At 43.8% G+C, this 15,572-nt stretch overlaps 2 protein-coding genes across 2 annotated transcripts; both read left to right on the top strand.

Moving 5' to 3' along the window:
* The first annotated feature begins 308 nt into the window (after positions 1–308).
* On the top strand, positions 309–8,709 carry LOC127784319 (nuclear pore complex protein NUP58-like). Its single transcript, XM_052311538.1, has 6 exons — positions 309–687; positions 1,306–1,420; positions 6,502–6,942; positions 7,195–7,699; positions 8,198–8,238; positions 8,395–8,709. Exons 1-6 carry the CDS (start codon positions 407–409, stop codon positions 8,425–8,427), a joined length of 1,416 nt encoding a protein of 471 aa, XP_052167498.1. The 5' UTR covers positions 309–406; the 3' UTR covers positions 8,428–8,709.
* Positions 8,710–11,827: 3,118 nt separating this feature from the next.
* Positions 11,828–14,443, top strand: LOC127784320 (thylakoidal processing peptidase 1, chloroplastic-like). Its single transcript, XM_052311539.1, has 6 exons — positions 11,828–12,884; positions 12,974–13,042; positions 13,134–13,202; positions 13,322–13,408; positions 13,814–13,881; positions 13,972–14,443. Exons 1-6 carry the CDS (start codon positions 12,063–12,065, stop codon positions 14,090–14,092), a joined length of 1,236 nt encoding a protein of 411 aa, XP_052167499.1. The 5' UTR covers positions 11,828–12,062; the 3' UTR covers positions 14,093–14,443.
* The last annotated feature ends 1,129 nt before the right edge of the window (positions 14,444–15,572 follow it).

Raw genomic sequence — 15,572 nt, 5'->3', positions numbered from 1 at the left:
ATAAGGACTTTACCTCACTTAACCACATTTTGAGTGACTGGCTTTTGCTGCGCCAACTACATGTAAACCTATAAAGTAGAGAATGCATTGGCAAAAAATATCTAAAATGTAATGTTCCTTGCAAAATAAAACGGCAAAAACTTACAGTATGTAGAAATTTCCTTAGTAAGAAAACAATGGAAAGGACAAACGTGAAATTCAATTTTGAAATTCTTCCGACCCGTTTTGCCTCCAGGGGTAAAACCGTCATCTTAACACTGCCCTCTCAAACCTTTTCGGTTTTTTAGGGTTTAAGAACTCTTCGAGCCCACCGTGTCCGGCCCAGAGCCCACTAGCCCCCCTCGATCCCACCGGCGACCTCCCGCCGCCTCCGCCGGGGACAAGCCCCCCTCCGCGCCGCGCTGCAATGGCGTTCTCCTTCGCCTCACCGGCGCCGCAGAATCCGTTCCAGACGCCGGCGCAGGCCCCGTCCCTGTCGCCTTCGCCGTTTCAGTTCAACCTGCAGCAGCCGCAGCAGCAGCAGCAGCAGCCGCCGCCACAGCAACAGGCGGCGCCGGCCGCGCAACCGCAGCAGCAGCAGCAGCAGCAGCAGCTGATGCTATATACGACTGACGGGAAGCCCGCGGGGTACAACACGAAGTGGGAGGAGCTTCACGCCGAGTCGCAGAAGGCGCTGCTCCAGATCGAGTATGGTTTCCCTCCCCGGTTTCCCCTATTTTGTGGCAAATGAGAGTGCTTGTTCGTGATTGAACTTAGTGTTTAAGCGTCTTTGCACTGCAATTTTTTTCTTGATCTGTAGTCAACTAAAATTGCTCCATCTGACTTGGTAAACGCAATCCTTGTTGGTATGCTATTATTATTTTTTTGTTATATGGGTATACTAGTCAGCTTAGGCCCTAGTGGAATTTGCTGCTGCTGGGTTGGTGATAAGGTGGAAAAGTAGTTTCTTTTTTCTGTCTGTGGTTTAGATTTAACGCTTTATGCGATAAGCTTGTGCCTTTACAGTCTCTCAGAGATCAGTTTGCTTTAAACAAATATGTTCTTCTAGCAATATATACTATGGAGGGCTACTGTTTCTGATGGTTTAGCAGATCATTGTTTACTTGGGTTTCAGGGGAAGGGGAAACACGTTTTGTGCTCTATGATCTATGCCATTTGCTACGGATTACTTAAGCTACTGCCTCATTTTGCATTGATGTGGTCAATACATGGGTTTTAGGGTTAGAGAGTTCAGTTTCTCTGTTTTTGTTACCTGTTTGGGACTTGGCATGCTATTGGTGTAATTTTTCACTTTGAATTTTGTAGGGATAAAATAAGGGAGTACAGGGACGAGAGCGAGAGGTTGGATCAGTGTTCTCGCCTTCATGACTCTTCAATCTCAACTGTCAATTTTGAGAATGATGCAAGTGAAATTGCTCAGGTTGGACTTGTTTTTCTTGCTTTTGTCAGTCTTACATGAGATGCTTGATTATGTGAGTCTTTTACCCCTATGCCATTAAGAAAGTTGCTGCTTACCTGTGTGCCACAAAAAAGTTTGGAGTTACGTGTATGCCATGAGCCCAACTTTCGTTGACTCGTGTGCCATTTTGGATGAATGGAGACATAACAGAGGTGTTAGGGGCTGTGTAAAGACAGTTTTGCCCTTGCAGCCCCACCTTCTTCCGGCACGCCACGCACCTGTTCGGCTTCGCCGGCGCCGTCGACGATGATGCGGCGGCGGTTGCCTCCTCCTTCCCCTTGAGCGACGACGTCGGCGCCGTGGCGGCCGGAGTCATGGGGACGATGATGTCGGGAGTGGAGGCGGTGGCGGTGGCCGGCGACGTCACCTTGAGGTGGTCGCGGTAGCACTTGGAGCACATGTTCTTGGTCTCCTTGCTGCTGAAGAACCCACAGCCGCTCGCGCACAGCGCCAGCTGCTCGTCGGCGGCGGCGGCGGCCGTGCTCGCCTCCTCCTCCTTGTTCGCGACGTTAGGCGCCGCGGCGGCAACCACCGCCGATGACGCCGCCTCCTTGAGCTGGTCCCGGTAGCACTTGGAGCAGAGGTTCTTGGTCGCCTCGCTGCCGAAGAACCCGCACCCGTTCGCGCACATCGGCGCGCCGCCGCCGCCCGCCGCCGCTAGCTAGCCCGATGCTACAAGTGGTGACGGTGTAGCCGCGCTCCGGTCACCGGAGAGATCAGTCGTCAGCCCTCGCGGCCGGTGCTTGCTGGAGAGATCTCGCCGGCCTGGGCGCACGGCGACGGGTTGTCATGCCCGGAATTTCTATCCAAAATTCCAAACGCTTACATGTGTGTTAAATCCTCGTCCAGGAATCAGTCGAGGCACACAATAACAAATTGATAATAGAGTACTCTTAAACAACTAATTAATATTCGCAAAATAGCAAATTATTACAGAGGTGGATAGTTCCTCTCAAAGAATAACATTCTACGCAGCGGAAAATTAAACTAAAGCAAACTACGGAACATCTATGGCGACTCCACTCCACAGGCAACTTAACCCGGACCAAGCCTAGTCCTCCAGATCATCACCTTCACTGAAGTACTCCTCCTCTGATGAATGAATATTGCAAGAATGAGCATATGACATACTCAACAAGCCACACAGCAAATATGCAAGTGCACAGGATAACAAAGGATGGCATAATATAGCTCATTTGCATAAACAACATTTAATAAATATTTAAGAGAGTAGTACAACAGTTGAATAATTAATCAGTATTAAGTAAACACTATACAACACACCCGTGTTGCATAGGCCCAACCCCATCTGAACAACCAACCCCGGTTGTACAAATCAAACCTCCATACCAGGAATATACCATTCCAAACCAGGAGTCAAATTAATTATCACATTATTATCAATGAATAATGTGAGACTAATCACGAAAAACATTGTTAGACCCGCTCATAACCGCGGGCACGGCTATTCGAATAGTTTTACTCTGGCCAGAGATGTACCACTGTACCCACAAGACAGTTCCACAACATGTTGCCATGCGCCTCAATACCACCACGGTACCTCGGAAAGGAACTGTGACAATACCCCTCGCACAACACAACTCACCACAGTGCACCATACCTGGATCATAATCACCCCCTCTACAACCAGAGACATGGACTCCCCAGTGACCCTCACGGACTTCTCGCCGCTTCTCAGTCTGGCACCCCATAATGAATCATGCTATACAAAAGGTAAAGCCATTGCCCACGCTGGCTTGTGGTTGGCACGGTAAATGTTTCACAACAGTAGCTCGTGAACCGGTCCTTAATTGTCATGAGCACGACCATCAAAACCATATGCTCACAACCCACCTTAATCAGGTTTTAATTATCAATTAATTAACATAACACGATTAACCATCGTGAGCTACCATTAAATATAATCGTGAATAATAATGTAGTATGATTCATCCCATTAATGAGCTTATATTTCTAAGCATGGCTAAGCAATTATACATATATAGCATTTAGCTGAACCAAACCAATATATAAGGTTCTAGCTAATCAAATTATAACCCATAGGAAAATAAAGTCATCTTCGGCCATAATTAAATGGGAAAAGGCTCACCACCCGAGGACATTCGAAAATAATGCATAAGTTGAAATAAAACATTAGCTTTAAACGGGTTCAACATGCTCAAAGGGTTGTTTGGGATCTGTGTGACTTGCCTTGAGCTTCCACAAAAACCTCTGAACCTTCCTCAACTGAAACGCTCTCCTCCGGAACGTCAGAAACTAAAGCAAATAAACAAAATCAACAAAACAGTACAAAAACAAGCATGAACAATACATGTGGATATTTTTAACATGTAGATCTTGATTTTAGAAAAATTTAGCAACTTGAACCACCTGAAACGGATCTACGGTTATTTAGTTATGATTTTCCGAGGATTTAATCTATTGGAAAAACGAGAAAAAGAAAAACGATGATGACGTCATGATGACATCATCAATGGCCGGACCAAGATGGCGACCTTGCCGGAGATTGGATGGTCGGCTGCGAATTTGGAGGGCATGTACATGTAGAGGATGACGGGCGAACCCAACGGTACTCACCCTCGTGCCAAATGACGACCGACGACGGCCGGCGACGAAGGGGCGACGGCGGCGGCTCGGGATAACCGGCGACGGCGAGCTACGGCGGCCGGCGACGAAGAGGGAGGTGCGGCCGGGCTAGCCCTCGGTCACGCGCACCCGACGGCGGCGAGAGGAGGCAGTGGTGACGGCTAGGGCGACGGCGCGGCGCGGCTGGTGGTTGGCCAGCGACGGCGGCGGCTAAAGCGACGCAGCGGCGACTCTACGGCGCACTAGAGAGCTCGGGAAAGGGGGCAAACGAAAGAGGAGGACTAGGGGGTCCTATTTATAGCCTTGGATTGAAGAGATCGGACTCCTACCGCAAGAAATCGACCCGGGAAAATCTAAACTCGGTTTTGGGGATAAACTCGAAAACGAACTCGATTCAGAGAGATTACTCAACGGTTTGCTCCGATTCTTGAGGGGAAACGAAAGAGGGAGATAAGGGAAATATTTCCCCTCAACAAATTTTAGGAAAACACAAGAGAAAAGGTTGGATTTGGAGGAGAAAAACCGAGCCAATTCGGTCTCAGTTCGGCTGCTAGAGGTAGAAGATGAACAGTGCCGAGGGAGGCAAATTAGACTTTCGGCTGGGCTGAGAAGGGGAAGAGCAGCTCGGCTTGGGCCGGCTTGGGCTGCACAGCACGCACACGAGGGGGAGAGATGTTGGGCTGAAATCAGCCCAATGGCTTAGGAGAGGATTTTAAAAACTTTTCCAATTAAAATAATTCGTGAAATGATGTTTCATTATTTAAAAATACTTTCCTTGCTCAAATAATTCCCAGAAAAATCTAGAAAATAGATAAACAAGCAAAGTATTTAACGAGATTTTATCTAACTCAGTTTTATGTTACAATTTCTCCTAGATTATTAGAGTTTAACTTGAAGGCTTTTTTTTAAAATAATTTCTAGAAATGATTTAAAATATGGATTATTAATTTAGGCGATTTTTAGGGCGTGACACGGGTCCGGCGAGGCCAGGCGGCGGCGGCGACGGGTCCGGCTCTGCTAGGCGGCGGCGGCGGCGTGCGGCTAGGGTTAGGGTGCGGCGGCGTGCGGTGCAATGGGGAGAGAGCAGGCACTCCACGGGAGATAGCAGGAGAGGAGAATAGAGCTGAAAATCCTTCAGGGGCAATTTAGTCATTTTCATACATGGTCCCACATGTCAGAACTACAAAACCGTTAAGTTGTAACAGAAGGTGGACGGAATGGCACACGGGTCAACGAAAGTTTTTCTCATGGCATACAGGTGACTCCAAACTTTTTTGTGGCACATAGGTAAGCAGGAACTTTTTTAATGGCATAGGGGTAAAAGACTGATTATGTTGGTCCTATTTCGTAACTGATATGGGATTTTGTCAGTTGACAGTTTAGAAAAATAGCAGAACACTTTCTAGAAGAGATATTTCAGTATTTTTTCACATAGTCAACAGTAGAAAGAATGAGATGCCTACACGCATTGTCTTCAAAGAAGCATATATTGTACCCATTGGAAAATTGATCAGTTACTGACCAGCGAATTAGAAACTATAAAATCATGCTCAATCACCTTGAGCTCTCTATTGGAGAACTATGTCTCTGCTTCCTCTTCTTTTTAAGGATTAACTGAAAGTAAATATAAACTTTGGGCTGCGAAGATGACAAGAACCTCTATTTTCTGTAATGCTTTAGTTTTGCCCTGAACAATGAACAAATTAGCACAATGGAGTATATTGTTAATGAAACTCGATAAAGAAAATGATCAGCTTATCCCTTGTAGCAAGGTTGGGTTCACCATCCTGATTGTGCAGCAGTAAGTGTAATCAGATCATTAACAGGCATTGTTAATTCAAAATCAATATCTACCCTTAAATCTTGAAATGTTCCTGAGCCACAAAATCATAATTAGCTTCAATTTGGATAGCATATCAACGCATCAGTGCTGAAGGGTATATAGTTTTACCTTAAAACTGGAGAGGGAATGAAGTTCATAACTATCTCCTACAACACACATTTTTATTTAGTGGTAATTCATGGTTCTTTTAGTTCATAAGTTGACTAGTTGATAATTATTAGGATTTACTGATTCATGAAATACGAACACATGAATCCATAAAAAACATTCCTAATTACTACCCACTTTGGTCAGAAACTTGTGGAACTTTAAGTATCAAAATCTTTTTCAATATTTAGATTGGAAAATAAAAAAAACATATATGTAGAATACTAGAGTTTTCTTGGTAAGTTTCAACCAAAATACTGTATTTCTGCGGGACTCTATAAATATTTTAAAATAGAATCAGTTGTTAAGGTTCTGTCTGGGAACTGTGTCAATGTCCAAGACAATGTTTTTGTCTAACCATGTAATGTATTTATGATCACAATTTTGTTACATATTCCTTATACCAATCCTTTAATTTATGGCTAAATATTTCCTGCTCTAACAGGAACTTGGAGGGACAACCACCATGATGGAAAGAGAGAAGGCTTCCGTACAAGAGTTAATGACTGTTGTGAATGAAATGATGCGAAACACAGAATTTGCTATTAGGTCATATATGATGCTGAGACCAAGATTTATCCGTCCAGGTGCTGGAGCAAATGGTGGTGGCTCAAATCCTTCTGGTCCTGCTGGAGCTCAGTCCAATCAGCCAGTAGCATTGGCTCCAACCATTGATTTCTATAGTGGTATCCCAAAGCGGCCTTCCCATTTTATGCAACAGACTATCAACAGGTTTGAGAAGTATCTTGGAGAATGCTGCAAGTGGATCGCGGAGCTAGAGCAGCTTGTTCAAATGGAGAACAATAAAAGGCAATCAGCCTCATTAGAATCTCTACCGAAGGTTATGTCGAATGTGCATGATTATTTCATCTATGTTGCTTCTAAGGTAAATCTCCTTTTTCATACACACACTGCAGTTGAACTGTTAAAATGCATTTATTTTGAGGTTCTCCCCCATGATATAAATCATTTATTATGTAATATAGTCATAAAAATAAATGTAAATCTGTAAGTCAACCAAAATTTTTTTGTAACAGCTGTATCTCGTGAAAAAAATAAGAGAGATTGCTTACTTTTAGGCTTGCTGCACTGCCTTGGTGCGATACCCAGTATTTTCTAATGTTTGTATTTTTTTTAGGTGGAAAATCTTCATCAATATGTTGAGTCATTGAAAACTGAATATCTACATGAGCAGCGGCGATTGGGTAATGCCAGTGATCCATTTTTAGAGGCAAATAGACGAGAAGCGGCTAAACAAGAAGCAGCTGCCAGAAGGGTACATCCAACATTGCATTTGCCTGCTCCTGTACAGCCCACAACTCAAATTGCTGGAACAGTGACGAGTCAACCACAGCAATCATTGATTCCTTCTGGAGCGACTTCTTCAAGTGCTTTTCCATCATTCAGCACTCCAGCTTCCGCTCCATCTTCTTCAAGTCTCTTTTCAACTCCAACAACTCCAACTCTATCCAGCAACCTTTTTGGTACATCTGGATCAGCCCAGCTGTCCACACCATTTGGGACAGTCTCTACTCCGACGCTTGGATCAACGCCGGCTCCATCTGGATTTGGGAATACAACTCCATCTTTTGTTTCAACGCCCGCTTTAGGTGGAACCTCACTGTTTTCTACGCCGTTCGGAGGTATACAAACTCTCACCATACTATATTTATATTTCCTAACTGTTAGATAGTCATATGCTTATGATAAGTCAGTAGCTATCTGAAAACAATTTGGTACTTTTATGTTGTGAAATTCTCATTTTAGATGATCTCGTCATGGTATATAAACATTTCTGAAGTGTTGGCACATCTACAGTTTGATTTCATCATGGCAATTCATAGCTCTAAATTTGTTGTTATGTTTTTGGTCTGAACTGAAATTTGTTATTGGCAGCACAGTACACTTAGTTGTCCATTATTTTTCCAAGTGGGTTATATAGCTCAGGCACACCTGCCGTGCATGCCCTTCACTGTTTCTACTCATCTATGGTTACCGTCCATATCGAAATTCACCAGCAATATTCTTCTTTTTATCCTACTTCCAATTGAACTTACAAATATATCTTTTCCTATTCTATACATGCTATGATATCCTGATTTTTGGAAATTGCATGACATTCTAACCTGTGTCTACCTTAGGTGGAGCTACAGCTTCAGGATCCAGCTTTGGTGGTACATCTGTAAGTATAATCCCATCAATTTATGCAGTATTCTTCCCTTTTCAGCTATAGCAAAGGATATAACCATGTCAAGCATAAGCTGTCCTTTTTATTGTCAATGTTTTATTGTTATATAATTCCCATTTCCCAACACCTTTTTTGTATTGTATGGTGCAGAAAGTGCGGTCAAAACCTCGGGGCCGACGCTAGGTGTAGCTGATGAGCGTGAAATGTGGGTGCCTCTTGTATCTCTTTTTCCTCGTCTTTCATTTTTCCAAGAATGCGCAAAATATTTGCGTCTTTTCATTAAGACAGAGGGAAAGGTTCTCACCAGTGGTTACAAATTGGTCTGAACTATGGAAACATATTTCAGACTTCATATTCCTCCTGTCTTATGGAAAGAACTTGTAATTAATTTATCGGTGATTGTAGTGGAGCATGATTGGTTTTGTGACACTTAATAGATTCTAATGTATGTGCCCCATTTCAGTACTATCAGAATGTGCACTTATAACTTACCAATTCTTACCTAGACTTAAATATTTTATATAATAGAAAAACAAGGTTGACATTGGCTTCCAGTAGCTTAAAGCCATTTCAGAGACTTGGTTATGAAGCATGTCAAATGTCTATTTTTTTTAATTCTTCTTTGGTTGACTGTTTAGTGATGAAAATCCTCATTGCCTCTTATTGACCTAAAGTTAGCCTGGTCTCGATTCAGGAAACTTAGACACTAAGATCAAGCACTGTTCTATGAATATGGTTGTCTTTCCTATGATTTTGCAGAACCCCAGTGTGTCAGTATCTGTGAATGTCATGTCGTGCTTAGTGGCAAGCAACGTTGAAGGCTCCTTCTGTCCAAGAAGTGGGCTGACCTTTCTTTTGTTTGGACTCTGATATGATCTTGAAGTGTGCAGTTGTTAGGAAGCATGCACAGAGATGGGCAGCTTCAACATCATGGTGATTGGTGTGGCATAGATGCATCCTACTCCCGGTAATGGTGAGTAGTGTTTAGGATCGTTTTTATCGCTGTGCTTTCAGCTACTGTCTTTATCAGTTATCACCTCACAAATGCGCGTTGCGCCTGGGCGCAGTCACAGATAGTTGAACAGCTTTGGGTTGGACCTCTCATCACCCTCCATGTAATTTCTGGATAATTTCTTCCCATGATCATCTTCTAACCTTAAATACTTTTTTTTGTCATTTTGTTTGGAATTCTTCAGACATATGGGAGTAGTAACTTAACAGTAGTTAATCTGTAGCACGTTTCCGTTTCGTGTCTGATTGTGATGGCTCATGGTTCCTAGTCTCATAAGCCTCTAATTTCTAATTATCTGAATATGATTGATTCCTTTGCCTCGTAGACGTAAGTGCTTACGACAGCCCGGATGTCAGTCCCCAAAAATTAATGTTTTGTGTGTGTTTTTATATAGAGCTGGTTCCTTCGATTGGCATTTTCTGCAGGTATTATTTGCTGGTAGTTGTGTCAAGGGCTTGGAAGTCAAGCGTTGACGTCAGTGGGCCCACATGTCAGTATGCGTAATTTATTAGTGGCGCAGCATAATTTGTTGAATTGTTTGAATAGTCAGAGTTCGGTTTGACCGATTATATATTTTTACCATGCTGTGGCCATTTCCTTCTGCTGATTCATTTACATGATACATTGTGAACTGGAATATGTCCATGTATAAAGGGTCCTTTATACATAATTTTCACAGAAAATTTTAGGCTTGAATGCATATGGTTGTCAAACAATCAAATATGTCAGGTCAGATGCACTGTAACGATTAGCTATATATTCTCCTGTCTATTTCTTTTTTAAAAAAGTCAAGATCTCCCGGCAATAGTTATGTGAACGCGCTGATCCAGATCTTTGAATGGAACTCTTATCCAAGTTAAAAGAGCACTCCCCGCGTCGCTACAGGATGATTATATATGGATAAATGGCTTTAAAAATACATGCAAGTTAAAGAAAAAAAGAGTACGAACAAAAGAAAATTGAAGAACATGAACTCTTCAATCACTTGGGAGATTCTTTCTACTAAAAGTTAAAACTGCATAAATGCATCATAATTACAAAGATAAATAACATGTATATAGAAAAGAATTAAAGGATTTTAGCATCAGTTTCACATCAATTGGGGCCTTCTTATGGCTCTCTAACAATGATCCTTGTTTGAGTGATGTAGATCAATGATGTTGAGCTATTAGTTCTTACTATATATAATATATAGATTCTTTCAGCCATATGAACACACTGCTCTTTATTCCAAATCTCATATATACTATTCTGTTTCATAAAGAACCAAACCCAAGTGTTCAGATTTAAACCCAAGGTTTGAATCTTTTTTTTTTTGGGACGGAGAGGATGGATTCTCAGTCATATGAATACAGATCCCTTTATTCCAAATCATGTTACTGCAAGGAAGAAACTCACTCGCTGTTCCATCTGAAAATTAATAAACTACTGGATTTGCTTTCCATACCGAGCTATGAGGTGTCCTGCCCAATCACTGAAACCCCCAACTCCTTCGACCGTGACAGTGGAAGTTTCAGAGAAGCATCCAAGCTAACCACATGTAGAAATAGGTCAGCATTAGCCATATTCTTTTAGGTGCAGGAGGCGATTATTTCAGTGGCGTTAAGCTGCTTGTGCTGTCGCAAACCACAGGGGATGAACGGAGACGGTTCCACGGCGTCGTTCGATGGCAACAGCAGGCAGGGACACAGCTCGTCCATTTTGACTTTTTTGATTGCTTTGGAGTACGGTCTTGTTTTCTCGATCGATAGATCAAATAAAATCCCTATCAGGCCAGCGGCGGTGTTTTTAACCTAATTGCATTCTGAAGTCAGTCTCTAGGCTCCAGTCCACCGCAGGGTTTATAATATTGATGATAACTGCTTAGTTATTGCGGTTATTTCGAGTTATGAACTTATAAACAAAAAATTGATAGTATTAAAAATGGTAAAATATCTTAATATGCTTGGTAAATATCAGTTTACACGTGGTTATTACGGTTATTTTGACCTGTTGACCGAAAACGTATGGGTAAGAATTTGATAGTATTCAATAGAATTATTATGTAAAGATATCTTATTGTCGTTGGTAAATATTTATTGTCCACTCTTTACCTTTAAGCGCAACTCATTTTTAAATAAAATTTTGGTAAAAAGGATGTAGCTATGCACCACACTCTTCGGCTTGCGTCAATATTCTACATTCCACCTAAATTTATTGTGCATACTCAACGTCTCCCTTCTCATACGCCCCTCTTAACCGTAACCCCGTTTTCGTAGGGCATTGATGGTACTCCAATCTATCATCCAAACTACTTCATGACACATGAAACTAACAGAAGCACCTTATCGTATTCACTTCGTTTTTTTACAAGCCAACCACAGTGCCATCACCGCTCAACTAATTTATCTTTATTCTGTTTTTTTTTATTTTCAAAAATTATCCGGTAAATGCATTTCCAATTTTCTCGAATATGTAAAAGAACTCCAAAATCATTTCTCCAAAGTTCAAGGGCCTCTGGCCTCCACCTCACCAAACGCCGAAACGGTGAGGTGAACAACCACGCGTCTATAAAAAACACTTGTCTCCTCCGCCTCCCACCTTCTCTCTTCTGTACTCGCTTTCGCAGCTCCTCTTCCCCGCCTCCTCCGTTGACCTCCCCGCCGGCGAGGTCTCCCTCGCCGGAAACCCCCCCGCCTCCCACCTTGTCTTCGCGGCGGCGTTCTCCCGTCATCTGATCGGCCGGCGCCTTTGGTCTCCGCCTGCTTCCGGGGGCTACTCGATTCGTCTCCTCTCGATCCCGCTACGGCTCCTCTGCTTGCTCGCCATGGCGATCCGAATCACGGTGTCCTACTCCGGCTACGTGGCGCAGAGCCTCGCCGCGTCGCTCGGCCTGCGCTGCTCCTCCGCCTCCACGGCGGCGGGCTGCCGCTTCTTCCAGGACGGCGGGTGGCGCCCCTTCTGCATGCTCACCTCCTCCTCCCGCGGCCACGCCGAGCACCACCGGAACGGCGGCGGCGGCGGCGAACACCGCCGTGAAGCCGGGGAGGGCGACCGCCCGAAGGCCCTGCCGCTCTCCGCCGCCGCCGGGGGCCACTCGCTGTTCCTCTCGCCGGCGTACGCTTCGTCCAGGGCGCAGCCGCCTTCGCTGGCCGTGGGTTTGCTGTCGGTGCTCGCGCAGGGGGCGACGGGGTCGAAGGGTGGGATCTACGGCGCCGCGTCTCTGTCGGGCTCGTCGTCGTCGATCTCTCTCGGGTTCAACCCTGCCTCCTTCCTCCCTTTCCTGCAGACCTCGAAGTGGCTCCCCTGCAGCGACCTTGCCACCTCCTCGTCTGCGACGCCGTCTTCTCCTTCTCCTTCTCCTCCTCCTCCCGCACCGGCGCCTTCGATTCGTCCCAAGAAGGCGTTGGTGAGTAGTGCTTCCAGCTCCCCGGCGATTGCGAGGAGCAGTGGTGGTAGTGGTGCCGCGATGAGCAGGAGCAACTGGTTGTCGAGGTGGATGAGCTCCTGCTCCGACGACACCAAGACGGCCTTCGCAGCGGTGACTGTGCCTCTGCTCTACAGCTCGTCGCTGGCCGAGCCGAGGTCCATCCCGTCCAAGTCCATGTACCCGACCTTCGATGTTGGTGACCGGATTCTCGCCGAGAAGGTAGAGCTTGTTGAAATTGGTGTTTAGTTTGGTAATCTTGTCTTGCTGTGCCATGTTTTCTGAGTGTCTAATTCTATGATGATCTTCAGGTCTCGTACATATTCCGGGAGCCGGAAATCTTGGACATTGTGATCTTCCGTGCACCACCAGCTCTTCAGGTATAATTTCTGATTTCTGTAACATGTTTTTTCACATACTTCATAATGATCTTGATGTAAATGTGATGATTGAATTGGAATGCTACTGCAGGATTGGGGCTACAGCTCGGGTGATGTTTTCATCAAGAGAGTTGTGGCCAAGGCAGGCGACTATGTCGAAGTAAGCATTTACCTCAATGGTAGTGGCATCTGTCTGTTTGTCTGTGTTACTAACTTGCTATGCTGCAAAATGTTTGTATTGGTTGGGTTATAATTGCTGCTCTCTTTGTTCTTTGATAGGTTCGTGATGGCAAGTTGATTGTCAACGGAGTAGTCCAGGATGAGGAATTTGTGTTGGAGCCTCACAACTACGAGATGGAACCCATGGTATGTGTCTTCTTCCTATGCTAAATTGTGTGCATCTTTCCATGATTATACTCATTTCGATCTTGCATAGTAGTACTCTAGATTGAGCAGATTCTTATTGAAATGTTTGATTTTTATCACTGGAGTAAACTAATGTGAAATTTGACAATCAAAATGTAGAATTTTAGATTGCACACTTGAGTAATCAAAGTATCAATTTAGCTGCATTTCCAGAGTGACTGATCTCCTGGACCAGTGTTGAGTTCACATATTAGTATACCATAATATCCAATCGAGTATTATATATTTCTTAGGTTTATTAATTAGCATTTGTAATTCGTTTGGCATATTGGTTCATCAAATGCAGTTTTAGCAATATAATCCTTCTGTTTTCAGTTGATTAATAGCTCATTATTGTTCCTGCAGCTTGTTCCAGAAGGTTATGTGTTTGTGCTGGGAGACAACCGTAACAACAGCTTCGATTCCCATAACTGGTATGGTCAAAACTAAACTCAAATCTGCATCAAAAGCTTTCATCTCATAGAATATGCTAGATCTGATTCGAATCAAATCTGACATTTCAGGGGGCCTCTTCCTGTGAGGAACATTATTGGAAGATCTGTGTTTCGGTACTGGCCTCCATCAAGAATAACAGATACAATATACGAGCCTCCCGCTGAATATTCTGTGGCTGGGTTGTCGTGAGGTGTATCCAGACCTTCTGGCCATGCTGGATAGCCGATGTGTCATACTCTTTTGTGGAGCTCCACTTATGAGCCGAGCTCCAGTTCACAGCTCTCACTGTTGTTTATAGAGTGTTTGTAAATTCACTTTGGCTGACCAATTTGTTTTTTCAACTGCCTGTTTGGCAGATCTTTGTTATATTATAGCATGCAAAGCTAAAAGAGACTCCTATCTGTACAGAGCAAACTGCTGAAGGAGCATTTCTGCTTCAGAGCTGAGCAATTATTTTGTTCTGTTTCCAGCATAAGAGGAGATACTCTGTTGTACTTGGAATCATGAAAATGAATCATATAAAAGCAATTTTTGAAGATCTATGATTGTTTCTTGTGGTTCTCATTTTACTGGAATTATTTCGTATGCTTGTCGAAATAGCCGCTTCCTTTAAGCTGTACTGTTGCTTAGTTGCTGCTGTTGCTGTAATCTGTCCGGCCCGAAAGGCTTTCTGAAACCATGAACCTTTAACATCAATATATATTGAAAATGATACTATGTTTGCTTTGTATTGAAAATGTTACTGTGTTTTTTATTGAAAATGTTACTGTGTTTTTCTATAAAGTGAGTCAAACTTAAATAATTTTAACCTTATAAAAAGTTAAAGCTTCCTATAATATGAAATATACTAAAGTGCATAGATTTAGGACGGGTAGACGAAAACCGAAAGAAGTCAAGAATCATGATTGATCCAATCCCGGAAGAACTGATTGCAATCTCGACGGATCCAAAACAGGGATGAGCTTGCAAAATTTACGACCGCGAGCAATGGTAGCGACCCACAGTTTCACCTTCCCTCCATCCCAAATCTTATTCCAGCCCCATCTTTTCGCTTGTGCTTATGCTGATTAGCCAAACTTTAAATTTTTAATATTAAATTTAGAGTTTGACCTTGAAGTTTTCTCATCAAAGTTTATTATATAGCCTTTACTTTTAGATCGTTAAGAACACGTATATAAAAGTTTTATTCACAGAGTATTTTTCGTTTACAAATATACCGCTGGTTTATTCCGCCAAACGATGAGTCCGGGAGGCGGCGGAACTCGCCGGTGGTGGTGCCGCTTCGCGCCGCCGCGGCACGACGTGTCGACGGCGCCTTCGCCCTCCTTCTCCACTCACCCGACAGACCACACCGCACCACCACCACTCGTCAACCCCGATCCACTCGATCTCTCTCACCATCCTGTGGCCCAAGAGAAGAAAAAGCACCGGCGAACATTGGACGGCATGAGGCAGATCGAGCTTTCGATGCCAACAAAACAAACACCAAACTTTTTTCGAGCTGAAAACACAAAGGGGGAGAAAGGCCAACAAAGTTGTGACCTGATGAAAAGAGTGGAGGGCTCTCGTCTCAGTTCGGCAAAAGGAAAGGCTGGAGACTGAAAAAGATGGCGGGAATTGACATGGAGCCAACTTGGAATCCACGAAGGCACGAACGGAATGGATGCCA

Source organism: Oryza glaberrima, chromosome 9 (genome assembly GCF_000147395.1).
Source record: "Oryza glaberrima chromosome 9, OglaRS2, whole genome shotgun sequence".
NCBI lineage: Eukaryota > Viridiplantae > Streptophyta > Magnoliopsida > Poales > Poaceae > Oryza > Oryza glaberrima.
This window is presented reverse-complemented; position numbering and strand designations above follow the sequence as displayed.

What these genes read in the sequence shown, in the direction of transcription:
- LOC127784319 (XM_052311538.1), top strand. Translation starts at nt 407, where the DNA reads ATGGCGTTCTCCTTCGCCTCACCGGCGCCGCAGAATCCGTTCCAGACG. An exon ending in ATGCAAGTGAAATTGCTCAG is followed by an intron (nt 1,421 to 6,501) that starts GTTGGACTTGTT and finishes CTGCTCTAACAG; the next exon opens with GAACTTGGAGGGACAACCAC. An exon ending in GTTTTCTACGCCGTTCGGAG is followed by an intron (nt 7,700 to 8,197) that starts GTATACAAACTC and finishes TGTCTACCTTAG; the next exon opens with GTGGAGCTACAGCTTCAGGA.
- LOC127784320 (XM_052311539.1), top strand. Translation starts at nt 12,063, where the DNA reads ATGGCGATCCGAATCACGGTGTCCTACTCCGGCTACGTGGCGCAGAGC. An exon ending in GTGCACCACCAGCTCTTCAG is followed by an intron (nt 13,043 to 13,133) that starts GTATAATTTCTG and finishes ATGCTACTGCAG; the next exon opens with GATTGGGGCTACAGCTCGGG. An exon ending in ACTACGAGATGGAACCCATG is followed by an intron (nt 13,409 to 13,813) that starts GTATGTGTCTTC and finishes TTGTTCCTGCAG; the next exon opens with CTTGTTCCAGAAGGTTATGT.